General features: G+C 46.1%; 2 protein-coding genes and 1 long non-coding RNA gene across 7 annotated transcripts in view; 2 read left to right on the top strand and 1 right to left on the bottom strand.

Annotated features, from left to right (window-relative positions):
* Positions 1-3,007, top strand: part of LOC137358575 (activin receptor type-1-like) — a 123,434-nt gene extending 120,427 nt beyond the window's left edge. For all 4 annotated transcript variants that reach the window (XM_068024566.1, XM_068024563.1, XM_068024564.1 and 1 more), the window contains one exon: positions 2,115-3,007. In XM_068024566.1, coding sequence (XP_067880667.1) covers positions 2,115-2,258 — 144 coding nt within the window. In that variant the 3' untranslated portion in view covers positions 2,259-3,007. The remainder of the gene's footprint in view (positions 1-2,114) is intronic.
* Positions 1-16,827, bottom strand: part of LOC137358576 (uncharacterized) — a 29,225-nt gene extending 12,398 nt beyond the window's left edge. The window contains exons 1-2 of the long non-coding RNA XR_010971234.1: positions 16,712-16,827; positions 16,112-16,376 (exon numbers count right to left, since the gene is read on the bottom strand). This is a non-coding gene — a long non-coding RNA (uncharacterized lncRNA). The remainder of the gene's footprint in view (positions 1-16,111; positions 16,377-16,711) is intronic.
* Positions 16,828-24,230: 7,403 nt separating this feature from the next.
* LOC137358602 (activin receptor type-1B-like) overlaps positions 24,231-26,315 on the top strand; it is a 62,035-nt gene continuing 59,950 nt past the window's right edge. For both annotated transcript variants that reach the window (XM_068024654.1, XM_068024653.1), the window contains exon 1: positions 24,231-24,438. In XM_068024654.1, coding sequence (XP_067880755.1) covers positions 24,378-24,438 — 61 coding nt within the window. In that variant the 5' untranslated portion in view covers positions 24,231-24,377. The remainder of the gene's footprint in view (positions 24,439-26,315) is intronic.

Genomic DNA, 26,315 nt, shown 5'->3' with positions numbered 1-26,315 from the left:
CCCCCATCACAAGCACAGAACAGGCCCTTCAACACGTCAAGAATTTGCTTTCCTCTCCGATTCCATCTCCTCCTTTCCTGAAGGAATTTACTCCTTATTTGAGAAGACTCCCATGAGCGCTGGCTGCCCTCCCTCCCGTACCTTGCTCAACAGGCCGTTCTTCACGCGCAATCCATAACAAGGAAGACCGGCTATTCAACATCAGTGGGCGTCATTGCGGAGCCAGTTTTCACCAATCTCCACGTGTGTGCACTTTTCAGCAAGAGTCACTTGCGAGTGATTGGGAGTGGGAATCCTGGATGATCCCAGGAGGGCTGTGACCAATCGTAGTGCCCCTACCGCTGCCCCAGTTGAGATCAGCTACCTCACAGCCTGGAAATTGAACCCGAGACCTTACTGGACAGAACACTGGTTCAGATCACTATGTGCAGCAAATTCACGAAAGCGTATTTTGAATGCAACAATGAACGGCCAAAGTGATTCTGCCCTTGGGTCTGGATGACTGATTTCCACAATGGGCAGTGCAGTTACCAAGCAAGCCATGGGATAAGCCCCACTCCATTTTAAAGAGGAGATGTAAAGTGAGCCATGCCGCAATGGGCAAAAGTAAAGGACAGTAACTTGGGGGTGAGGCTCCTCAATAGTGCAACAACAACCACTTATTTTTATATAGCGCCTTTAACATAATAAAGCCTCCCAAGGTGCTTCACCCAGTATAATTGCAACAACTCTACTAACTCAACCTCAACACTCCCATATAATGAACTATTTACTGTAGTTGTAATTAATTCTCTGTATATTTAAAAATCTTACCTAGGGAATACAACTTGTGCCCACAAACCTTACTTCCTGTTGTCAAGATTTTTAGTCATAGAAACATAGAACTATAGAAAGATGTACCGCACAGAAGGAGGCCGTTCGGCCCATCGTGTCCATGCCAGCCAACAAGGAGCCATCCAACCTAATCCCACTTTCCAGCTCTTGGTGTGTAGCCTTGTAGGTTACGGCACTTCAAGTGCATTTCCAAGTACTTTTTAAATGTTAATGAGGGTTTCTGCCTCTACCATCCTTTCAGGCAGTGAGTTCCAGATCCCCACCACCCTCTGGGTGAAAAAATTTCTCCTCAACTCCCCTCTAATCCTTCCACCAATTACTTTAAACCTATACTCCCTTGTTATTAAATTCTCTGCTAAGGGGACATTGGGCCTTGCTATCCACTCTATCTAGGCCCCTCATAATTTTTTACATCTCAATTAGTTCTCCCCTCAGCCTCCTCTGTTCCAAAGAAAACAACCCCAGCCTATCCAATCTTTCCTCATAACTAACATTCTCCAGTCCAGGCAACATCCTCGTAAATCTCCTCTGAACCCTCTCTAGTGCAACCACAGCCTTCCTATAATGTGGTGATCAGAACTGCACACAATAGTTGTGGTCTAACTAGTGTTTTATACAGTTCCAGCATAACCTCCCTGCTCTTATATTCTATGCCTTGGCTAATAAAGGCAAGTGTCCCATATGCCTTCTTGACCGCCTTATCTACCTGTCCAGCCACCTTCAGGGGTCTGTGGACATGCACTCCAAGGTTCCTCTGTTCCTCTACACTTCTCAGTATCCTACCATTTATTGTGTACTCCAATGCCTTGTTTGCCCTGTCCAAGTGCATTACCTCACGCTTCATCATGCTTTTCCATCAACCTTTACCAACCAACAGCTAAAAAACAGATGATCTGGTCATTTATTTTATTTCCTGTTTGTGGGAGCTTGCTGTGCACAAATTGGCTGCCCCATTTGCCTACATTACAGCAGTGACTACATTTCAAAAGTACTCCATTGGCTGTAAAGCACTTTGGGATATTCTGAGGTTGTGAAAGGCGCTACATAAATGCGAGTCTTTTTTATTGCAAATTGCTATGTCAACTGTCACATAGCAGTTGCAGGTTCTGGCCACTAGATTGCTCAGTGGAATAAACTTCTGAATTCCTTCTCCCAACTGTGTTCTCATCCTGTACATAAAGAAACATTGACTGACTGTGGACAACATTAAAGGTAATTTATTAATTGCTGCCCCCTTTTCTGTCCTTGAGCTCATGGTTTCATTTTCTTGTTTTCTTTAGATTCTGTCCTCTCTTGCCAAGCTGATGAAGGAATCCTGGTATCAGAACCCATCTGCCAGGCTGACTGCTCTCCGCATCAAAAAGACCCTGAACTCTCTGGCCAAATCAAACAACATGCTGCACAAACTCAAACCAGACTGCTAGCTCTTCTTAACTTAACGCTCAAGGAAAAAGCTCTTAAACCTTCTCAGACGGCACCTGCCAGTTAATCCACCATGACCCTGTCTAATGCCCTTTTAACTTGCAATACAAACACTCTCAGGCATCTGCTCTGCAGTGCTGGCTTTAGTTCTGTGTGGATTCTGCTCTGAATTGACCAGCAAATAGATCTGTGAACTGAACAGTATGTCGAGATAAATACATTTTGGGAACTAGCTTTGCACCTTTCATCAAGGACAATGTCAAATGAAGCTGTACATTTGCCTGTGCAGCTCTCGAGACTGAATAAATGATAGCCCCGCACTCAAGCCCCTCAGAAATAACTCAGATCAGTTCCCATGCAGTGAAGTTAGTTAAATGTAGCCCCCTGCTGTTGTGTTGGAATGGTGCATTGCAGAGCAAGATCCTAGGATCAAATTAACAGAGGTCTATTGATAAGCTCAAATCACTTTTGAGTGGAATATTATGGATTTCACCTTACACTGCGAGCTTGGCATACAAAAATGTTCAGGACACGCATGGGAGTTTTACGGAGTGATGTCTGCATAACATAAGCAGCGATATGGACTGAACAGTGAATATTGTGATGTTCAGGAGTTCCAAACACCTAATGTAAAAAGTCTGTGTTAGATCAACAAAAATAGTCAAATGCATAACTACTGTGGAGTTTTTAATTGTATTTACGATATCCATATGTTCGGGTCCAAATATAAATCAAAGTATGGTAATCAAAAGATTTCACAATGATTTTATTTACCTGTTGAAGTTTGTACCTTTGTCACCTCGAATGCTTTACATGTCTATGTCTGTGTGGCTCCATCGACGAGATGAATAGCACCAGAGTAAATGAGCACCCTTCCATTCACTCATTCACTTTGCATTCATTCAGCCCCACCAGACACAGGCTTGTGGCCAAAGGACACATCAGACTAGTACATGGTGATGGGAGGGAGAGAGGCTAATACCTGGGAGGAGAAATATTGGGAAGACAGAAACTATCATTTTCAGTTCCTACTGCAAACTCTGTTCCCTAGCTACCGACTCCATCCCTCTCAATGGCAACAGTCTGAGGCTAAACCAGTCTGTTCGCAACCTTGGTGTCACATTTGCCCAGAGAGGAGCTTCTGGCCTCATATTTGCCCCATCACTAAGACCACCTATTCCCACCTCTGTAACATTGCCCAACCTCACCACTGTCTCAGCTCATCTGCTGCTGAAATCCTCACTCATGCCTTTGTTACCTCTAGACTTGACTATTCTAACACACTCCTGGCTGGTCTCCCATATTCTACCCTCCATAAACTTGAGGTCATCCAAAACTCTGCTCCTGTGTCTGAACTCACACCAAGTCCCGTTCCCCTATCACCCCTGTGCTCGCTGACCTACATTGGCCCCCAGTCAAGCAACATCTTGATTTTAAAATTCTCATCCTTGTTTTCAAATCCCTCCATGGCCTCGCCCCTCCCTAGCTCTGTAATCTCCTCCTGTCTCACAACCCTCCAAGATCTCTGAGCTCCTGTAATTCTGGCCTCTTGAACATCCTCGATTTTAATCACTCCACCATTGGTGGCCATGCCTTCAGTTGCCTGGGCCCTCAACTTTGGAATTCCCTCCCTAAACCTCTCTGCCCCTCTACCTCGCTTTCCTCCTTTAAGACACTCCTTAAAACCTGTCCTCGTATCTCCTTATGTGACTCGGTGTCATATTTTGTTTTATAACATTTCTGTGAAGCGCCTTGGGACGTTTTATTACGTTAAAGGCGCTATATAAATACAAGTTGTTGTTGAGTGAAGGCTAATACATGGGAGATGGGGAAGTGAGAGACAGGAATTGTTCTAAGGCAAGCTTTGAAACATTTTGTCAAGATAATGGGCACACGGAGAGGGAATTCTCTGCATTGATCTAGACCTGGGAATGCAAGTGCACGATGAAGGTAATATTCAGCTGGTCAGTTAGCATCTGTGAAGGGGACAGAGGAGTAAATGTACTTTTCAATAAAACAATAGGAAAGTTCGAATCCTAAATCATAACAGTGATGTTCATGTCAAGAAAACACTCTAGCATCACCTTGTAGTGCTCTTCAGTTGCTGAAGGCCACAAGTGGTTCAGTGAGCAGCACACGCACCCTCTCCAAGGGTCATCCAGCTGCAGACAACCATAGAAGAGAGACAGACAGTCAGAGTGACACCCTCACCTCCCGTCCCCCCCCCCCCCACGAGGGGCCATGTCCGTCCTGGACCTGTAGATGGCCAGGCCCACGGGCAGATGCTGACTAGCTTTTCTGAGTGTTCCCTGGCATTTTTTTGTTTCAGCAAGATGCCAAAGACAAGGGTGCTGAGCCCAAATCGCTGTTCTTCAAATTTCCTCAGCTCCTCTCCTGAGGTCACTGCTGCCTGAGGATTTTTTTTATTCCTTCATGGGATGTAGGTGTCACTGGCTATGCCAGCATTTATTGCCCATCCCTAATTGCCCTTGAGAAGGTGGTGGTGAGCTGCCTTCTTGAACCGCTGCAGTCCATGTGGGGTAGATACACCCACAGTGCTGTTAGGAAGGGAGTTCCAGGATTTTGACCCAGCGACAGTGAAGGAACGGCGATGTAGTTCCAAGTCAGGATAGTGTGTGACTTGGAGGGGAACTTGCAGGTGGTGGTGTTCCCATGCATCTGCTGTCCTTGTCCTTCCAGGTGGTAGAGGTCGCGGGTTTGGAAGGTGCTGTCTAAGGAGCCTTGGTGCATTGCGGCAGTGCATCTTGTAGATGGTACACACTGCTGCCAATGTGCGTCGGTGGTGGAGGGAGTGAATGTTTGTGGATGGGGTGCCAATCAAGCAGGCTGCTTTGTCCTGGATGGTGTCGAGCTTCTTGGGTGTTGTTGGAGCTGCACCCATCCAGGCAAGTGGAGAGTATTCCAACACACTCCTGACTTGTGCCTTGTAGATAGTGGACAGGCTTTGGGGAGTCAGGAGGTGAGTTACTCGCCACAGGATTCCTAGATTCTGCCACAGGTACCAGAGGTACCCCATGAAAGTCCACTTGGAGCTGAAGCCTCTTGTGACTCCTGCCTCCAGAAGAGGAGCATTAAAGGGAAGGAAATGGGAAAGGTAATGAAAAGAAAACATGCACATCGGCTGCAACATGAAGTGACAGGGATGCGTATTTCGAAAGAGAAATAGGATTACATGGGGTTCTCCCAGTGGCCTAGTGGGTAAAAGGCAAAACATGGCGTGGTACTGAGCCATACAGAACAAAACACCGCTCAGATGTGATTCCTGGTCTGTGCCAATTTAGCCGATTGGAGCTGGAATAGCAGCTGGGGATCCTACAATTGGCTTTCAAGCTCCTGAACTAGCAAGGGGGAGAATGGGTGTGGAAAGCAGCCAAGGTACCTGCTCCAGATCGCTATCCAGTCATCCCTGACTGTGTATGTGTATATGTGTGTGTGTGTGCGTGCGTGTGCACATATGTGTAGAAGTCAGGTGATGACAGAACTCGCCACTGCATTTGGACTCCAACAATCACTGGCTTCAAAGGTCGAGGTTGGAAACTGGAGAACAGAAAAATAAAAGGCTATTATGGGATTTGGCGAGAAAAATTAATGTAGAAATGGAAATCTAATTCATTGTAGACATATTGCACATTCTTAGTGCTCTGTGATGATGCCAGTGAGAGATTATGTAAAAAAAAACACATCTACTTTGTTTGCATTAATGTTAGTCCAATTAATCCCATAATTATCATATTTGAAGTATGCTTTATTAAGTGCACTTTCACAGAAATAATAAAGCAAAGGAAATCTGAAGAAAGAAATATGTGTTTGTCACTTTATTGTTTTTCCGTTTTGTTACTATATTTCTCCTTCTCTATTCCACTCCCCTCCCAGTCCCACATGCTTCCACGGTGTAATCCTAGAGTGGGAGATTGGGGCATCCCAACCCACAGATACCAGCACTGTGGCTCTTATCCTGCACAAAGAGGGGAATGTGAAACTGTCTAGACTTGTTGATAACTGTTCTACAGCAAAAAAAAAGGCAAAACAGTGGAATGCCTTACCACCCTCAACCTTTCCCTTCTACACTCTTCAGTTTTATCAAACTGAAGCTTAGTGCCATTTAATCTCGACACTGTCTTGGCTGCAGCCTTGGTGATGTCCTGTGCTATATACTCTTTGTCTTATTTTCTTGAATGAAGGGACATCACTGCCATATTTTGTCCCCATGTGTTTCTCCCCTTCTTTCATCAAGGTGTTGATTTACATAGAATTACATGGAATTAATTGCCCATCCCTAATTGCCCTTGAGAAGGCGATGGTGAGCTGCCTTCTTGAACCGCTGCAGTCTATGTGGGGTAGGTGCACCCACAGTGCTGTTAGAAAGGGAGTTCCAGGATTTTGACCCAGCGACGGTGAAGGAACGGCGATATAGTTCCAAGTCAGGATGTTGTGTGGCTTGGAGGGGAACTTGCAGGTGGTCATCTTCCCATGCATCTGCTACCCTTGTCCTAGGTGGTAGAGGTCACAGATTTGGAAGGTGCTGTCGAAGGAGTTTTGGTGCGTTGCTGCAGTGCATCTTATATATAGTACACACTGCTGCCACTGTTTTCATCGGTGGTGGAGGGAGTGAATGTTTAAGGTGGTGGATGGGGTGCCGATCAAGCGGACTGCTTTGTCCTGGATGGTGTCGAGTTTCTTGGGTGTTGTTGGAGCTGCACCCATCCAGGCAAGTGGAGAGTATTCTATCACACTCCTGACTTGTGCTTTGTAGATAGTGGACAGGCTTTGGGGAGTCAGGAGGTGAGTTACTCGCTGCAGAATGCCCAGCCTCTGGCCCAGCTTGCAATCACAGTATTTATGTGGTTGGTCCAGTTAAGTTTCTGGTCAATGGTAGCCTGCAGGATGTTGATAGTGGGGGATTCAGCGATGGTAATGCCATTGAACATCAAGGGGAGATGGTTAGATTCTCTCTTGTAGGAGATAGTCATTGCCCGTCACTTGTGTGGTGTGAATGTTACTTGCCACTTATCAGCCGAAGTTTGAATGTTTTCCAGATCTTGCTGCATGCGGGCACTGACTGCTTCAGTATCTGAGGAGTTGTGAATGGTGCAGAACACTGTGCAATCACCAGCGAACATCCCCACTTCTGACCTTATGATGGAGGGAAGATCATTAATGAAGCAGTTGAAGATGGTTGGGCCTAGGACACTACCCTGAGGAACTCTTGCAGTGATGTCCTGGGGCTGAGATGATTGACCTCCAACAATCACAACCATCTTCCTTTGTACTAAGTATGACTCCAACCAGTGGAGAGTTTTCCCCTTAAATCCCATGAACTTCAATTTTGCTTGGGCTCCTGGATACCACACTCAGTCAAATGCTGCCTTGATGTCAGTGGCAGTCACCCTCACCTCACCTCTGTTCAGCTCTTTTGTCCATGTTTGGACCAAGACTGTAATGAGGTGGGACCCAAACTGAGCATCAGTAAGCAGCTTATTGCTGAATAAGTGCCGCGTGATAACACTGTCGATAACACCTTTCATCACTTTGCTGATGATTGACAGTAGACTGTGATTGGTCGGAATGGACTTGTCCTGCTTTTTGTGTCCAGGACTTGTCTGAGCCATTTTGCATATTGCCGGGTAGATGCCAGTGTTGTAGCTGTACTGGAACAGCTTGGCTCGGGGCGCAGCTAGTTCTGGAGCACAAATCTTCAGTACTATTGCCAAATGTTGTCAAGGCCCATAGTCTTTGCTGTATCCAGAGCCTTCAGCCATTTCTTGATATCATGTGGAGTGAATCGGATTGGCTGAAGACTGGCATCTGTGATGCTGGGGACCTCAGGAGGAGACCGAGATGGATCATCCACTTGGCACTTCTGGCTGAAGATGGTTGCAAATGCTTTAGCCTCGTCTTTTGCACGCACGTGCTGGGCTCCCCCATCATTGAGGATGGGGATGTTTGTGGAGCCTGCTCCTCCTTGTTTAATTGTCCAACACCGTTCACGACTGTGTCTATAACATGCTGCTTCTGGTGTTTAGTCTGCATGCAGTCCTGTGTTATAGCTTCACCAGGTTGGCACCTCTTTTTTAAGATATGCCTGGTGCTGGTCCTGCCACGCTCTCCTACACGCCTCATTGACCCAGGGTTGGTCTCCCGGCTTGATGATAATGGTAGAGTGGGGGATATGCTGGGTCATGAGGTTACAGATTGTGGTTAAATACAATTCTGCTGCTGATGGCCCACAGCACCTCATCAATGCCCAGTTTTCAGATGCTAGATCTGTTCTGAATCTATCCCATTTAGCACAGTGGTAGTGCCACACAACGCAATAGAAGGTGTCCTCAGTGTGAAGATGGGACTTCATCTCCACTAGGACTGTGTAATGGTCACTCCTACCAATATTGTCACACATCTTGTTGGTTTTCTCACCACCTGCCACTGACCCAGTCTGGCAGACACGTCCTTCAGGACTCAGCCAGTAATGCCAACACGCCAATCTTGGTGGTGGACATGAAGTCCACCACCCTCATTGCTTCTTCCAAGTGGTGTTCAACATGGAGGAACACTGATTCAGCAGCTGAGGGAGGGCAGTCGGCGGTTTCCTTGCCCATCTTTGACTTGATACCATGAGATCCAAAGTCAAAGTTGAGGGCTCCCAGGGCCACTCTCTCCTGACTGCATCCCACTGTGCTGGCACCTCTGATGGGTCTGTCCTGCTGGTTAGACAGGGCATACCCAGGGATGGTGATGGGTCATTGCCTGTAAGGTATGATTCAGTGAGTGCAACTATTGTCAGGCTACTGCTTGATTTGTCTGTGGGACAGCTCTCCCAATCTTGGCACAGGTCCCCCAATGTTAGTGAGGGGGACTTTGCAGGGTCAGCCTTTGTCGTTGCTGATGCCTAGATCGATGTCAAGTGGTCCATCCGGTTTTATTCCTATTTGACTTTTTCTATAGAAATGTGATACAATTCAGTGGCTTGCTAGGACTTTTCAGAGGGCAGTTAAGAGTCAATCACATTGCTGTGGGTCTGGAGTCACATGTAGGCCAGACCAGGTAAGGACAGCAGATTTCCTTCCCTAAAGGACATTAGTGATCCAAATAGTGTTTTGCAATAATCTGATATTTTCATGATCATTTACTGATACTAGCTTTTTAATTTCCAGATTTATTAATTGAATTTACATTCCTAGAGCCGCCCTGCTGGGATTTGAACTCATGTCTCCAGAGCATTTATTCAGGCCTCTGTATTACTCATCCAGTAACATTACCACTATGCTACAATCACCCTGGGCAGCACAGAAACAAATCCATGCCAGTGCTTATACTCCACAGGAGCCTCCTTCCATTCCTCACTCCATCAACATATCCTTCTATTCTTTTCTCCCTCATCTGTTTATCTAACTTCACCTTAAGCGCATCTATGGTATTCACCTGAACGACTCCTTGTGGTTGCAAGTTCCACATTTGCATTGGGTATGGTTCCAAGGGGGTGCTGACCACCATCCGATACCTGGCTCAAGGTGGCCTTCGTCCATGTGGGCCTAGACAGCAAATATCAGCTGGCTATTTGACAGTAGAGGCAGCACAATCCTGGCCTCAACCCAAAGGCCAGACACGCAATGGCTCACTGAATTGTGATGTGGAACAGTGAACCCTGCCTGATTTTTCCCTCTCTAACCTATGGGTGCGAAGGTGAATTGCAGCTCCTCTACCAACACCCCTCTGAGGTAGCTCCCTGACTGGTACGGCACAGCGCAAGCAGCCCTATTGCTATCCTCTGGCCAGAGCTGCAAGAAAGGAATACGGGGGGAAAAGCTCACAAGGGATATCAAGGACAATACAAAAGACTATTACAGGTATACTACAAGAATGAGGATGGCTCAGAGTGATGTGATATTGTAAAGACAGATGCAGGTGATATTGGAATTGAAAATCTGGACGTGGTTGACTTGCTAAATACTTACTTTGTATCAGACTTCAGAATAGAGGTCGAGGATAAAGCGCCAGAGATACTAGGAAAGCTTAAATCAGTGGGAGGAACTTACTGGATTTAAAAGTACAAAAATGGTGATGGAGAGAATAATGACACTAAAGACAGACAAATCTCCAGGACCTGGTAGTTTCCATCCTGGGGCATTAAAAGGAGTTGTTGAGGAAATTCTAGATCTTCCAAAACTCTCTTGATTCAGGGATTGTCCCCTTGGATTGGTATATTTCCAATATCATTTCATTATTTCACAGGGGTAAGAAGAGATGAATCAAAACATTTGAGGCCTATTAATGTAACGTCGGTTGTGGGGGAAGTTACTAGAATCTATTATTAGGAACAGAGTGACTGAGCACTTGCACTAATCTGAACCAATCAGAGAACCTCAGCATGGATCTGTAAAAGGAAGTCAAGTCCAATGAACCTAGTTGAATTTTTTGAGGAGCTAACTAATGTGGTAAATAAAGGAATGTCCATGGATGTTATTTCCAAGGACTTTCGGAAGGCATTCGATAAAGAGGTTAGTGCCGTCACCAGACAAAGGGAGAAGATTGCGAATCATGTGGTTAGAATAACTTTCAACAAGGTTTATGTTCCTGTAAACAGTGCGGTGACGCAAAATGTATAGCCTACTTCCTGCCATTGTGGGCACTGGGAATCTAAAGCGAGCCTCCTCACAGGAAACTAAAGAATGAAAGTGCTGCAAACTCTCAGAAATCAACTGCATCTCCTCGTCAGACGTATTTCCCCTTAGTCATAGAGTCGTACAGCATAGAAACAAGCCCTTCGGCCCACCGCGTCCATACCGACCATAATGCCTATCTATACTAATCCCACCTGCCTGCATTAATTCCATATCCCTCTTTGCCTTGCTCATTCAAGTACCTGTCCAGATGCCTCTTAAATGTCGCTACTGTTCCTGCCTCCACCACCTCCTCTGGCAGCTCATTCCAGATACCCACTATTCTTTGTGTGAAAAATTTACCCCTTTGATCCCCTTTAAACCTCCTCCCTCTCACCTTAAATCTATGCCCTCTAGTTTTAGTCACCCCTACCATGGGAAACAGACTCTGGCTATCTACCCTATCTATGCCTCTCATAATTTTATATACCTCTATCATGTCCCCTCTCAGCCTCCTTCGCTCCAGGGAAAACAGACCCAGCCTATCCAATATCTCTTTATAACTCAAGCCCTCCAAACCAGGCAACATCCTTGTGAATCTTTTCTGCACCCTCTCTAGCTTAATCACATCTTTCCTGTAGTGCGGCGACCAGAACTGCACACAGTACTCCAAATGTGGCCTAACCGACGTTATGTACAACTGTAACATGACGTCCCAACTCTTGTACTCAATGCCTCGGCCGATGAAGGCAAGCATGCCATATGCCTTCTTCACCACCCTGTCTACCTGTGTTGCCACTTTCAGGGAACTATGTACTTGAACCCCAAGGTCTCTCTGCTCAACAACACTCCCCAGGGCCCTGTCATTCACTGTATATGTCCTGCCCTGGTTTAACTTCCCAAAATGCATCACTTCGCACTTGTCTGCATTAAATTCCATTTGCCAATCCCTTGCCCACTTTCCCAGTTGATCTATATCCTGTTGTAACCTTAGACAACCTTCTTCATTGTCCACTATACCACCAATTTTGGTGTCAGCTGCGAACTTACTAATCATGCCCCCTACATTCACATCCAAGTCATTAATATATATGACAAACAACAGAGGGCACAGCACCGATCCCTGCGGCACACCACCGGTCACCGCTCTCCAATCTGAAAAACAACCCTCCACTACCACCCTCTGCCTCCTATCACCAAGCCAATTTTGTATCCAATTGGCTAGCTCACCCTGGATCCCATGTGTTCGAACCTTCTGGACCAGCCTACCCTGCGGGACCTTGTCAAAGGCCTTGCTAAAGTCCATGTAGACAACGTCCACCGCCCTGCCCTCATCAATCCTCTTGGTCACCTCCTCAAAAAACTCAATCAAATTTGTGAGACATGATTTCCCACGCACAAAGCCATGCTGACTATCCCCAATCAGACCATGCCTTTCCAAATGCATATAAATCCTGTCTCTCAGAATCCCTTCCAATAACTTTCCCACCACTGACGTAAGGCTCACCGGCCTGTAGTTCCCTGGCTTACTCCTGCTGCCCTTCTTAAATAAAGGCACAACATTCGTTATCCTCCAGTCTTCCGGTACCTCACCCATGGCTAACGATGATATAAAAAATCTCTGCCAGGGCCCCAGCAATCGCCTCCCTTGCTTCCCATAGCATCCTAGGACACATCTGGTCAGGCCCTGGGGATTTTTTAAAAAATTTTTTATTTAGAGATACAGCAATGAAACAGGCCCTTTGGCCCACCGAGTCTGTGCCGACCATCAACCACCCATTTATACTAATCCTACATTAATCCCATATTCCTATCACATCTCCTCAATTCCCCTACCACCACTAGAGGCAACTTAAAATGGCCAATTTACCTATCAACCTGCAAGTCTTTGACTGTGGGAGGAAACCAGAGCACCCGGCGGAAACCCAAGCAGTCACAGGGAGAATTTGCAAACTCCACACAGGCAGTACCCAGAATCGAACCCGGGTTGCTGGAGCTGTGAGGCTGCGGTGCTAACTACTGCGCCACTGTGCCGCCCTTATCCACCTTAATGCACTTCAAAACCTCCAAAACCTCCTCCTTTGTAATGTTGATATGCTCCAGGATATCGCTGTTCCCTCCCTTGAACTCACTAGCTTCCATGACCTTCTCCATGGTAAATAAGACGAGAAGTATTCATTTAAGACCTCGCCCATTTCCTGTGGCTCCACACATAGATTACCACACTGATCCTTAAGGGGATCTACTCTCTCCCGAGCTACCTTTTTACTCTGAATATACTTATAGAATCTTTTAGGATTCTCCTTTATCTTATCTGCCAGGGAAATCTCATGGCCCCTTTTCGCCCTCCTAATTTCCTTCTTAAGTGTACTTCTACATCCGTTATACTCCTCGAGGGACTCGCTTGATCCCAGCTGCCTATACCTGACATATGCCTCCTTCTTTGTCCTGACCAGACCCTCAATATCCCTCGTCAACCAAGGTTCCCTAAACTTGCCAGCCTTGCCCTTCAATCTAACAGGAACATGCCAGCCTGAACTCTTCCTATCTCACTTTTAAAAGCCTCCCACTTGCCAGACGTCCCTTTACCTGTAAACAGCCTCTCCCATTCAACTTTTGAGAGTTCCTGTCTGATGCCATCGAAATTAGCCTTCCCCCAATTTACGAGTTCAACTTGAGGACCCTTGTGCGACTAGATTTGTTGCCAAGCGGGCAATTATCAGTGCCACATTCTGAGTGGCTCAATAGGTTGGAAGTGACCTTTCAATGACCGATGGCCAATTCAGAATGAGACGGCACAATCCTTCAATTCAAGCCAGGCCATTCAGGCGTGTAATCTGGAACTTTTTCACACAAAGAGTAGTGGAAATATGGAACTCTCTCCCTCAAAAAGCTATTGAGGCTGGGGGTCAATTGAAAATTTCAGAATTAAGGTTTTTGTTCGGTTAAGGGTATTAAGAGGTACGAAACTAAGGTGGGTAATGGAGTTAAGATACAGATCAGCCATGCTATAACAGTAGGGGCTGAATGGCCTACTCCTGTTCCTATATACTTACGAACCACAGCCAGGGGGATGGTAGTTGGTTTAATTGACCATCCTACTGTCCAAACCCCAGACAGGAGAGCAGGTCAAAGACCACTTTTTACTACGCAATGGAGGGATTTGAACATGAAGATAAGAATTTTTAAATTCAGGCCTTGCTGGACCGGAAGCCAATGTAGATCAGTGAGCATGGGGGTGATGCCTGAACGGTATTTGGTACAAATTTGGGTATGGAGAATTTCAGATGAGCTCAAGTTTATAGAGGGTGAAAGAGAGCAGACCAGCCAGGAGAACATTGGAACAGCCAAGTCTGGAGGTAACAAAGGCATGGGTGAGGGTTTCAGCAGCAGATGAGGTGAGACAGGATGGAGAAGGGCAACGTTACAGGCCGTCTTTGTGATATAGAGGATATGTGGTTGGAAGCTCAGCTCAGGATCTAGTAGCATGGTGAGGTTTCATATAGTCTGGTTCAGCTTCAGCCTGGGAGAGGGGCAGCATATCGATGAGAAATAGGACGGGGCCAAGGATAGATCCTTGGAGGGCACCTGAGATAATGGCGTGGGAGCAGAAAGAGAAACCATTGATGTTGATTCTCTGGCTATGATTAGCAGGAAGATGGTCTGGTCAACAATGTCACAGGCTGCAGACAGGGTGAAAAGGACAAGGAGGGATAGTTTACCCAGGTCATAATCAGATAGGATATCATTTGTGACTTTGACAAGGGCTGTTTTGGTAGAGTGGAGGGGCAGAAACCTGATTGGAGGGAATCAAACATGGAGTTGCGGGAAAAGTGAGCACGGATTCGGGAGGCAACAACACGTTCAAGGACTTTGGAAAGGAAAGGGAGTCATAGAGTCACTTACAGCACAGAAGGAGGCCATTCAGCCCATCAAGTCCATGCCGGCTCTCCAGGGAGCTATGCAGTCAGTCTCACTCCCCGGCTCGATCCCCGTAGCCCTGCAAGTCTAATTCTCTCAGGTGGCCATCCAACTTCCTCTTGAAGTCATTGATTGCCTCCACTTCCACCACCCTTGTGGGCAGCGAGTTCCTGGTCATTACCAACTGCTGTGTAAAAAAGTGCTTCCCCATCGTCCCCCTGCACCTTTTGTGCAAAAATTTCAATCTGTGCCCTCTAGTCCTTGTAGCATTTGTTAATGGGAACAGTTTTTCCTTGTCTAACTTATCTAAGCCTGTCAGAATCTTGTACACTTCTATTAAATCTCCCCACAATCTCCTTTGTTCTAAGGAGAACAAACCCAGCTTTTCCAACCTAACCTTGTTACAGGCAGTCTTTGTGATATACAGGATATGCAGCTGGAAGCTCAGCTCAGGATCTAACAGCACGGTGCGATTGCAAATAGTCTGCTTCAACCTGGTTTAACCTAACAATGATGGAGGTTGGAGATGGGACAGTAGTTTGCAAGGGCGGTGGGGCCGAGAGTTGTTTTTTCTGAGGAGAGGGGTGATGATGTCAGATTTGAAGGAGAGGGGGGGGATAGTACCTGAGGAGAGGGAACTGTTCACAATATCAGCTATCATGAAGATGAGGAAGGGAAGGTGGGCAGCCAGCAGTTTGGTGGGAATAGGGTTAAGGGAGAAGGAGGCAAGCCTCCAGAACAAGATGACCTCAGAGTGGGGATGAAGGGGGAGCTATGTGCGCAGGCAGCTGTAGGGTGAAGACAGGTCAGGCTTGGCCTCATGGTCGAATATCCTTCGGACACTCCCCAATCAGACACAGACGGGGCCACGTGGGCAAAGCATTGAAGGGGTGCTGGCACCTAGTAAATCATTACCCTAGTGAAAGTCAGTGGCCTCAGGAGAGGAGGGGAAGTGAAAAGAAATTACAACAAAAAGGTCAACTGCCTTACTGCAAGTTCATGTATCTCTCTGACTCAGTCATGTGTTAAATGGTTATTTACCAAGCAGTTAAATAGTGCAATGAGTATACAAAAAGATGGATCAGACAGGACTTAACGACTTGAAAGGATGAAGTCAACCAGCAGTTGAAGTGGAAAGGTACACGTCCCATACACGCTCACAGTGATCGTTCTCCAGGAAACATGAGCTATATTCAAATCCCAGCAGATTAAAAAGCCTTTTACTTTTCAAACAGGGCGCATCAGAGTCGAGGACTGGAACAGTCTTTAGCTTTCACCTGAAAACATCAGTGAAAGATATCTGTATGTACACATACCTTCTTTGTCTGCGTGTGGCCTCTCCTGTGTCTTTGTAGCTGCATACAGTGACACCCAAAAGTCTCGGCCAAAAAAGATGGCAATTTCTGGCCACGATGAGACCGTGTTTATATTTGCCACCTGGGCACCTCTACCCTCAGAGGTGATGGCTAAACCCAGCTGTTAAATGGAGTATGACTTATAGATCCTGGTGCCAGTGGAAGCAGCATTATTGTTGCCCTGTTCACTTTACACCATCGCTGAAGTAGTAGTTTTCACACTTTTCTATGTGAGAGACCAAAAAATAGAGTCAGCTCCCGAAAGCAATACATTGTACAATTGCAGGAGATGTGTTTTATCTGTATCCAGCATCACTGTCTCGATTACACCATCACCCTTTCATTTACACCATCACCTTCTCATTTACACCATCACCCTTTCATTTACACCATCACCTTCTCATTTACACCATCACCCTTTCATTTACACCATCACCTTCTCATTTACACCATCACCCTTTCATTTACACCATCACCTTCTCATTTACACCATCACTCTTTTCTTCATACACATCAGCGCTATTAAATAAAAGGCTGATGTGTTACAGGCAGTTGACTCACCACTGATAGATTCTTAGAATTCCTGAGTTTTACAGGGCAACGTGTTGTGATATTAAGGTCAGACAATCTGAAGATCTACTATGTAACTTATTGCGACATTGCAAAACCTGCCAACATCTGTGCTCACAATCTGGAATGTGCACGGTGTCATGAGTCTTACTTCCGTTCTCACCATCACGCCTACTTTTAATTGAAGCCTGAGTCACCACAATACTGGCAGGTCCTCAAGCACGTTGCATCTGGCCTGCTGTAGGGAATGGAAGTCAGTAGCTAATGTGTTGCCCAGTGTGGCTAGTGCCATACAAATGGTTTGGTGTGTGTGTGTTTTGTCTCGGCTCGCCCATCAAGATTGGGCACTTGAGCTAGGCGGGTTGCTCGTGCTAGTGGAAACGGACCCCAGGAAGGGTCACCGCTTCCAGGATCAGAGACAACATTGAAATGCGGGGGTGGGTGAGTGCACCTTCCCGACAATTGTACAGAAAAGTAAAATATGAATTATACCCTTAACAAGAGGCCATAATCTGAAGTAATTGACATTGTCTAATGCCAGGATACTCCAGTAACTTGCTACAAGTTTGACGATCTCCTCTTTTCCCCATTCTCAGTTGACCTCTTATTGTGCGGCTTTGGCTCAGTGGCTGGCACTCTTGCTTCCAGGAGAAATCTAGGTGGACACTCCAATGCAGTACTGAGGGAGCACTGCACTGTCAGAGGTGCATCTTTTGGAAGAGATACTAAATTGAGGCCTGATCTACTCTCTCGGGTGGATGTAAACAGATTCCACGGCACTATTTCGAAGAGGAGCAGGGGATCCTGGAAAATATTTATCCCGCAATCAACATCACTGAAACAAATTATCTGGGCATTATCACATTGATGTTTGTGGGAGCTTGCTGTGTGAAAATTGACTGCCTCATTTCCTACATTAAAACAGCGATTACCCTTCAAAAGTTCTTTATTAGCTGTAACTGACGCACTTTGGGACCTGCTGAGGTGATGAAGGATGCTGTAAAAATGCTAGTCTTTTTTCTTTTATGATGACTTTGTGCTTGGATCTGTCCTAAGGCAAAATATAAACAAAATCTGATGCTGTTTTTCTAAAGGCTTGAGAAAGCGGGAAGGGGAATGGAATTAGGTGCAGCTGCCAGCGTTTCAAGTTGAAACACCGACTGGAAGAGAAATAATGAAAAAGAAATCTTCAAAAGCAATCTGTCCAAGCCAGCTTTCCCGGGGGTACGGGCGACTATTGGCTCAAAGTGATCTAAACATTGGAGGCCTGGTTCATTTGAGGTGATAAACAGCATTCGTACTGGGTTCACATCCTGTGATAGAGTTGCCAACTCTCCAGGATTGCCCAGGAGTCTCCAGAAATTTACAGTTAATCTCCAGGACACTGCGCCAAACAAAACTTGGGTGAAAACCCATTGGACCATTCAATAATTAAGCTTTTTTTCCCCCATTTTGTTTGAATACCTTCACTTACTGGCGATAAAAACATTGGCCATGGGAAAAAGGGCTGTTTGACTGAGACTCAGGAATCATCCAATCAGGTGGCGAAGAGACTACTCGTTTTCCAATTGGTGGTGGGAAGGCGGGGCACCGTGAGGATGGACGCGTTGTGTGACCAATGGTGGGAGTGTGGGGGGGGGGGTTAGCGGCAGTAGGTCATGTGATGAAACCCGAGACTGCAGTGTTTGTTGAGAGCAGATTACACATGAGGGCCGACACTGGGACCATCAGGCAGTTGTGGTCAGTGGCTTGCTGCTGAAGGATGTCGCTCAGAGAAGTGGGCCTACCTCTAACATGCGCTAGTGTCTGGTGAATATTGAGTAATATTCATTGCCCTTTAAGAATTCACTGGATTGATTTTTGTCTGATAATCCTCCTGTGAAGTGCCTTGGGACATTTTGCTCCTTTAAAGGTGCTATATAAATGCAATTTGTTATTGTTGATAGATGTCACTGCAAAATTATAATGAGGAAAGGCTGTTGATATTTCACCTTCTCACAGATTTCCACTGAATTTTACAAATCCCGCTAAAACGGTCATTCTGATCCGGTTCGATGCTCAGTGTTTGAAAGCCCAAGAGGTCTTTTGGGACTCATCGGGTTAAACCAAAAAACACTTGCACTCCTTCCAATTGCTATGGTGTGGACTCAGGCCATGTAATCAATCTCACAGGGACCACAGGCTACAACAAATCAATCCCTTCTTCCTGGCGATAAATCTCCAAAATCCGGAAAATTGACAGGATGTGGGACACAATAAAATGATATCAGGGCTTAAATGCAGTGCGTGCCCGTGAGTGTGGGTGACATAATTTGTAAGATTGTGTGCACAAGTGTGCGAGAGAGTGTATGTAACTGTGAGTGCGTGAGTGTGTGAGTGTGTACCTATATTAGCTCCATGGCCTTGCTCCCCCCTGCTCCCCACCGCACACCTCTTTGAGCAAGCTTTTAGTCATCTGCCCTAATACCTCCTTATGTGCCTTGGTATCATATTCTGTTTTATAAAGCCCCTGTGAAGCGCCTTGGGACAATTGATTATATTAAAGGCGCTATATAAATGCAAGTTGTTGTTTTTGTTGTTGTTTCATGAGATGTTGGCGTGCGATTGCTCACGTGTTTGAATGTAAGGGTTTTCTTGTGTGTCAGTTCTCGTATGTATGTGTGAGTGTGTTATAATTTGTCCTTCAGCTCATTAGCCTAGTTCTCACATGTTTCTGCTGCTTTAAAAAACACTTACTCCCCTTCAGGCGTTACCTGTTTCCCTAGGGTACAGCTCCATGAATGCTCCAGTATCTCACCCGCGCAGTCATTTTTTTGTGTACGAGCCCACACAGCAAGTATGGGTGGACTTTCTGACTGCGGAGGTCATTGTAGCTGAGCCTGATGCTGTCCTCACCCTAGGGTTCCTGCTCCTGGCTGCCAGTTGGTGACTGTTGATGCCAGCCGTGGCTCAGTGGGTATTTCTGCTGTCTGTAAGTCAAGAAGCGTGTGGTTTCAAACTCTACTTCAGATACTTGTGCACATAATCTAGCCTGACGCTCCCAGTGTAGTACTACACTGTCCGAGGTGCTGCCTTTCGGATGAGATACATTAAACCAATCCCCGTCTGCTCTATCAGGTGGACTTGAAAGGTCCTGTGACACCATTTCAAAGAAAAGTAGGGGAGTTCTCCTGCTCAAGATTTATTCCTCAATCAACATCACGAAAGCAGATTATCTGGCCATTATCACATTGCTGATTGTGCAACCTTGCTATGCACATACTGGCTGTTGTGTTCCCTCCATCAAAAAGAGAAAAAACTGCATTTATATAGCACCGTTCACAACCTCAGGATGCCCCTAAAGCGCTTTACAGCCAATGAAGTACTTTTGTGATTATCATATTGTAATATGTTTTTAGAGATATTGATTGAGAGATGAATATTGGCCAGGACATAATGGATAACTCCTATACTCTTCATGCAATAGTGCCATAGGATCTGCTTACATCCACCTGAGAGGGCAGATAATGTCTCATCTGAAAGACAGCACTTCCAACAGTGCAGCACTCTCTCGTACTGCACTGGGAGTACCAGTGTGGATAAGATGCACAAGTCTCAGGACTAGGACTTAAACCCACAACCTTCTAACTCAGAGGCAAGTGGGCAACCAACTGAACCACAGCTGACAGTTTAAAATAAAATGACTTCATTGGCTATTGGTGTCAAGGCTTTATATCAGGAGGAATGCAGCACAATGAGTGCCCTAAACCAAGGCGCTCTCTCTCTCAGCTCAAACCCCAGGTATAATAATTGGCCCTACAAACTTACTGATGGATCATGCATTCCTGTTGCACTAGTTAAATGTAAGGCACCATCTGCACTCCTCTATAGATCAACACTCCCAATTTCACAGTGGGGTCCGGCATGGATATGACACTTGGCAGCAAACCTAAACAGGGTGGGAGCATAGGATGTGGGGTGGCGGGGGGGGGGGGGGGGGCGGTGCTGGTTGGTGCAGTCTCCAGAGACTGTAAAGTATGAACAAAAATGGTCAACTTAAAAAAAAGAGTGTGCCTTGAGTCACGTGTGGTAAGGTGGTGAACAGTAACTGGCAGGAATGGCCACAGATTTCACTGAGGGAATGGCTGGGGTTAGTGGTGATGAATAAAGCCAGTTCACTGTTGGGGGAGGCGGGACTTGGTGCGAGTGAGGATACGAGCGGCAAGAATTTTGGATGAACTCAAGTCTACAGAGGTTGAAAGATGGGCGGTCAGCCAGGGGAGCATTGGATGAGGTCAAAGGTGAGGCACTACAATGGGCCTCAGCAGCCCCCCTGGCTGAGAGGGGTAGAATCTGGGGCTCTGCCCTGCTGGAAAGGGTACACATCTGGATGGTGGGGGTGGGAAAGATCGGGTTCGTTTGTGAAGACCTCAGCGGTGGAATTGCCTGCTGACGCTTGCTGTCTTGGCTTACACATAGAGAATGGTCACTTGGGCGAGGTATGGGGCAGCAGTTGGCACTCATGGATTCAGACCCCAGTAGGAATCAGTACCTTCTGGGGAAGAGGAAAGAAATCTAAAGGAAAAAATGTGCCTCATTGAATGGATTAAAAACATAAAAGACACCCTGGAATCAGGGGCAAATACAGTGACAAAAGGACCCAGGGTGAGGCCACGAGGTGACCTGCACTCCAATCAGTCACACACACAATTGCCAACCTAACCTGGTAGCACCCTCAGTGTCTCTCATTGGTCAAGCGTCTACATTCAGAGTCCGTTCCGTATCCTTTTTTCCAGTTTTCTATTGGCCCATCATCCCGTTCATCAGTGATTATAAAAACACTGGAAACAAAACGAATCTTTGGTTTAAAAAAATTAACACGATTGGAAGAAGTGGTGGGAGAGGCATAAGGGGAGGCAGTGGTGTAGTGTTAATGTCACTGGGCAAGTAATCCGAAGGCCCAGGCGAATGCCCTGGGGACACCGGTTCAAATCCCACCACGGCAGCTGGTGGGATTTAAATTCAATTAATGAATCAAAAAAATCTGGAAGTCGCGGTAATGGTGCCATGAAACTGTCATCGATTGTTGTTAAAAACCCATCTAGTTTACTACTGTCCTTTAGGGAAGGAAATCTGCTGTCCTTACCTGGTCTGGCCTACATGTGATTCCAGACCCACAGCAATGTGGTTGACTCTTCACTGCCCTCTGAAATATCCTAGCAAGCCACTCAGTTGTCAAGGGCAATTAGGGATGGGCAATAAATGATGGCCTTGCCAGCGATGCCCACATCCCATGAAAGAATTAGAAAAAACAGATTCAATTGTAACTTTGTAAAAGGGAATTGGATAAATACTTCAAAGGGAAAACTTCGCAGGCCAAGGGAATCACTCTGCCAAAGAGCTGGCATAGGGCTGAATGGCCTCCTTGAGCGCTTTAACATTTGATGACTTTTTTTTGAAAATGAATGTTTCATTGGGCATCTAGCAAGTGATTACTTGGAAGCAAGAGCAGCTATGTGCAGCCTGGTGACTGAGGGGCTGCAGTGGAACATGTTGCTTTGCTCCCGAGAGGAGATCAGCTTTTCGATAGTTAGATGTGAAGTGTCGGCCAGGCAAAATCCAGCCCTTCCCAAGCAGAGCTTGCACCGGTTCCTGCTGTGGTAGTTGAGGTCAAGGCAGATTTCAGCTGTGATGCCTCTGGTGATTCACCCACCGATACTTAGCATCCAGGATTATTGTTGCATGTGAGGAGCTTTGAGAGGTTTTAATAAGATGCTACATAAAATGCAAGTGGTGTTTTTTTTTTCCAAGTCTCCTCCCTCAGTGTTCACAATATTCCTACTATGTGTTCCCCCAATTTTGGCCTCTTGCACATCCCTGATTTTCATCACTCGACCATTGATGCCCATGCCTTCAGCTGCCTGGGCCCTAAGCTCCAGAATTACCCCCCTAAACCTCTCTGACTCTCTCCCCTCCTTCAAAACACTCTTTAAAACCTACCTCTTTGACCAAGCTTTTGGTCACCCATCCAACCATCTCCTTCGGAGGCCCACTGTCATATTCTATCTGGTAACACTCCTGTGACGCGCCTTGGGACGTTTTACTACATTAAAGGTGCTATATAAATACACATTGTTATTGTTGAAATCCATATACTATGATGTGCAAATCAGTTCTCTGACTTGGGTATAGGAGCTGAAGGCTAATCAAAACTTATTTCCTTGGAATTTCTACCAGAAGGAGTTTGTGGTTTTCTACCATTCCATCATTTTGGTACGGCCTGGAAGAAATTCCCACACACGCTTGACACACAGTAGATTCAGACATGTTGACTACAATCACATGATCAGTGGGCACCATTTCCTCAATACCACCTTTAAATTACAGGCAATCCCCATTGTGGTCAACAGCCTGCCAGGCAGAAACACTGGAATCCCCCTCCCCACCCCCCTCCATGAGGGATGAATTCAGAGGCAGAGGAAAACCCTCTGCTCCTTTTTTGTTGGCTTGCAGGTATCACTCCCCCTCCCCCGATCCGGGGAGAGGACAAGGACCAAATTGCGTAAACCTGGCTTGTATTCCAGCACAGGCCCGATGGGCTGAATGATCTACTTCTGTGGTGTATCATTCTATGATTTCCCCTGAGTATCGAATATTGAGGGCTGATCTGATCGATATTTTTATTAGGTAAGAGTATTAAGGGATATGGAATAAAGACAGGTAAATGGAGTTGGGGTGCAGATCAGCCATGATCCGCCCGAATGGTGCAGCAGGCTTGAGGGGCTGAATGGCCTCCTCCTGCTCCTAACTGCCCATTCCTAATTTTGTGTCGGCACGGTGGTATTACCTCATGGTACAAATGAGGAGCAATATGTTTGTAATCCTTTTATTCTGCACAATAAATGTGAACCCGAGTAAGGATAGGCTCCAGCATTATCCTTCCACAACAAGCTTTCTGCAGTTTAACATCCAAGGGATAAATATTGGCCAAATAATGCCATGGGATCTTTTACATCTACATGAGAGGGCAGACTTGGGCTTTGGTTTAATATGTCATATGAAAGATGGCACTCCCTCAGTACTGTACTGGGGAGTGCCACCCTGGTTTATATGCTCAAGTCTCTCGGGTGGGCCTTTGAACCCATGACTCAGATGAGGGTACTACACACTGAGTCGCGGCTGAAAGAGGTTTAATTTTTTTTAAAGCCCAATTTAGAGTGGGCACTTGTGCCATGTGTTGGAAACAACGGCAGTGAACTGACGCGTGATAACTCTCTGTCTGCACAGATGTTGGCTATTTCTAGCATTTTTCTCTTCTGATTTGCTCCAGTCCCAAATCCAAACACTGTGAAACCTGCTCAGACTGGCAGCAAAGAAAAGAAACACAGGTGAGAGTAAACCGTTCTGCCCTGCACCACCTTCTTCTTCACAAGTCTCAAGACAGCCGCGGCAACGCAAGGGTTACAATGTGTATTAAAAAAAAAGGTCAACTCCAAAGGCACCTCCCCTCTTGAGCGCTGGTTATTTGTGAATGCATCAGAGGCGAGAGTGGGAGAGGGCGGAGTAATCCCCTTTGTAGATTTCACTCAGTGAGACGGTTCCGTATCTGGTTAATTTCAACCTACCTCCAGTCAATTTCACCCACGCTGCATCTCCCAGGCGATGGCAAGCTGCAGGAATGGCTAAAACCTACCAGTTCTACACGGTTTTGCTGCTCCTGAAGATCAGCACCGGGGCCGGTAAGTACTTCGGGAGTTCACCTGCCGCCAGGAAGAGGGGAGGGCGCCCGGTTCTTGTTTGCATTTTTAAAACAAAATTGTATATAAGTCTCTAAAATGTTTATTTACATCTCTGTTCTCGCAACATGGCGCCCGGAGTTGGATACAATGTTGCCACAAGGGCTGATTGTTTCACTGGCAATTTCTCGTGATCCCAGCCTAAATAAGAAAAGCCAGTGTGCTGCTTGGGTTTCCATGCAGTTCCTACCGCACACTCGAATCATTTTGTTGATCGCTTTCTTTTGTTGACATTCTTCGTGTTAATTTCGCTTCCATTTTTATGTATGTTTCACTGGTTTTGCTTCGATTGTTGTGGTTTTCGAGTTATTGATGGCACGGGTGGAGGGGTTGACTTTAATAATCCGTCGCCCCTAATGCTTTCTCTCTCTCACTCACACACACACACACACACAAAAGCGATAGGTATTTGAATGAGTGGCTTTACCCGGCCTAGTTGTTCTGCTTATTGAAGTCCCGAACACAATGAGCGTCCTGTGGAAAAGCCCCCCATATTTTTTTTCCCATGTTACTCCCCCACCCCCCCCATACACACACACACAATCGCTCGCCAGTCAATCTGCACACAAGCCGGACTTTCCCAAGACGTTCATTGCCAGCGGGGAGAAGAGATATGTTGCCAATTTTTCCTCAGTTCTGAATTTAATGAGCTTAGGAGGTGCTTGGTAGACTTAATTCAGAAGCGAGGCTTCCAGTAAATACATTACTATAATCTTCTCGCAGCTTCCCCTCCCTTGTGTGGTTTTCTCTCTCTCTCTCTCCCTGGCTGATCCTGAATTTGGAATGTGTGTCCTGGCCTGACCCGAGATACTGAACTATCTGAGGGAGGTGGGTGGAAGTCATTGGGCACTGATTTTAAACTTCCTCATGTCTATCTCCTTGACTGTGGTGGCTAAAGTTGCCTGTGGCACTTTTGCCCATTCTTTTGTTTGAGCCCGAGGTGGTGTATTTGCCTCCAGGGCATGATAACTGTGTCTGATCTGATGTCCACACTCGTGTGTGTGTGTGTGTGTGTGTGTGTTCAGGTCAGTTGTGCTATCCTGCTATCCCAGCAGAGACACAGACTGGGGATGGGAGCTATACTTCCCGACTGCACTCCCCACACGTTCAGTGCATCTGCCTGCCACGGGAAGGCAGGTGATCTTCACATTTGTTTGTGATGATGTGACCTGCTTAATATTGCTACAATAGTCTTTTGTTGGGCCGACTGTTCAATTTGGGGAGGGGAGAAACAAAGCAACGTGTTTAATCTCCAGATTAAGGTCTAATTGAGGAGTGAAGTCGAGGAGGCCCATTCAAGTCCAGGAGTTTAGAACAAGTGAGCTTCAATTTGAGATTATTCCAGAATTGCGGCTTTTCGACAGTTGTGGGTTCGAGTTGGAAGCTCATTTTCCCCCTCAAGTTCCTGAGGATGAACGGAGTCACTGTCCCTTGATGTGCAAGTTCCAGTTTAGTTGTAAATTAGTACCTAGATCTGTACTATTCTTTGTCTGGTTTTACCTGATTTCATTTTCAGCGAACATTGTAGGTGGAGTCTTCTGCACTTGTGGTTTCTTTGTATGAATTCAATTAATATGGAAAATTGTAATTATAGCCAGCCTTTTGCAGCTCTTTGAATCATAAGCAGATCACAATAAATCTAAAGGGCACTGACTGTCAATGTAGGAAACTGGAGTAGAAAGAAAAGAACTTGCATTTATATAGTGCCTTTAACATAGTAAAACATCCCAAGGCACTTCACAGGAGTGTTATCAGACAAAATTTGGCACTGAGGCAAAGAAGGAGACATTAGGACTGGTGACCAGAAGAGGTAGGTTTTA

This window comes from Heterodontus francisci, chromosome X (assembly GCF_036365525.1).
Source record: "Heterodontus francisci isolate sHetFra1 chromosome X, sHetFra1.hap1, whole genome shotgun sequence".
NCBI classification, from domain to species: Eukaryota; Metazoa; Chordata; class Chondrichthyes; order Heterodontiformes; family Heterodontidae; genus Heterodontus; species Heterodontus francisci.
The sequence above is the reverse complement of the archived record's forward strand: the minus strand, read 5'-3'. Positions and strand labels throughout refer to the sequence as shown.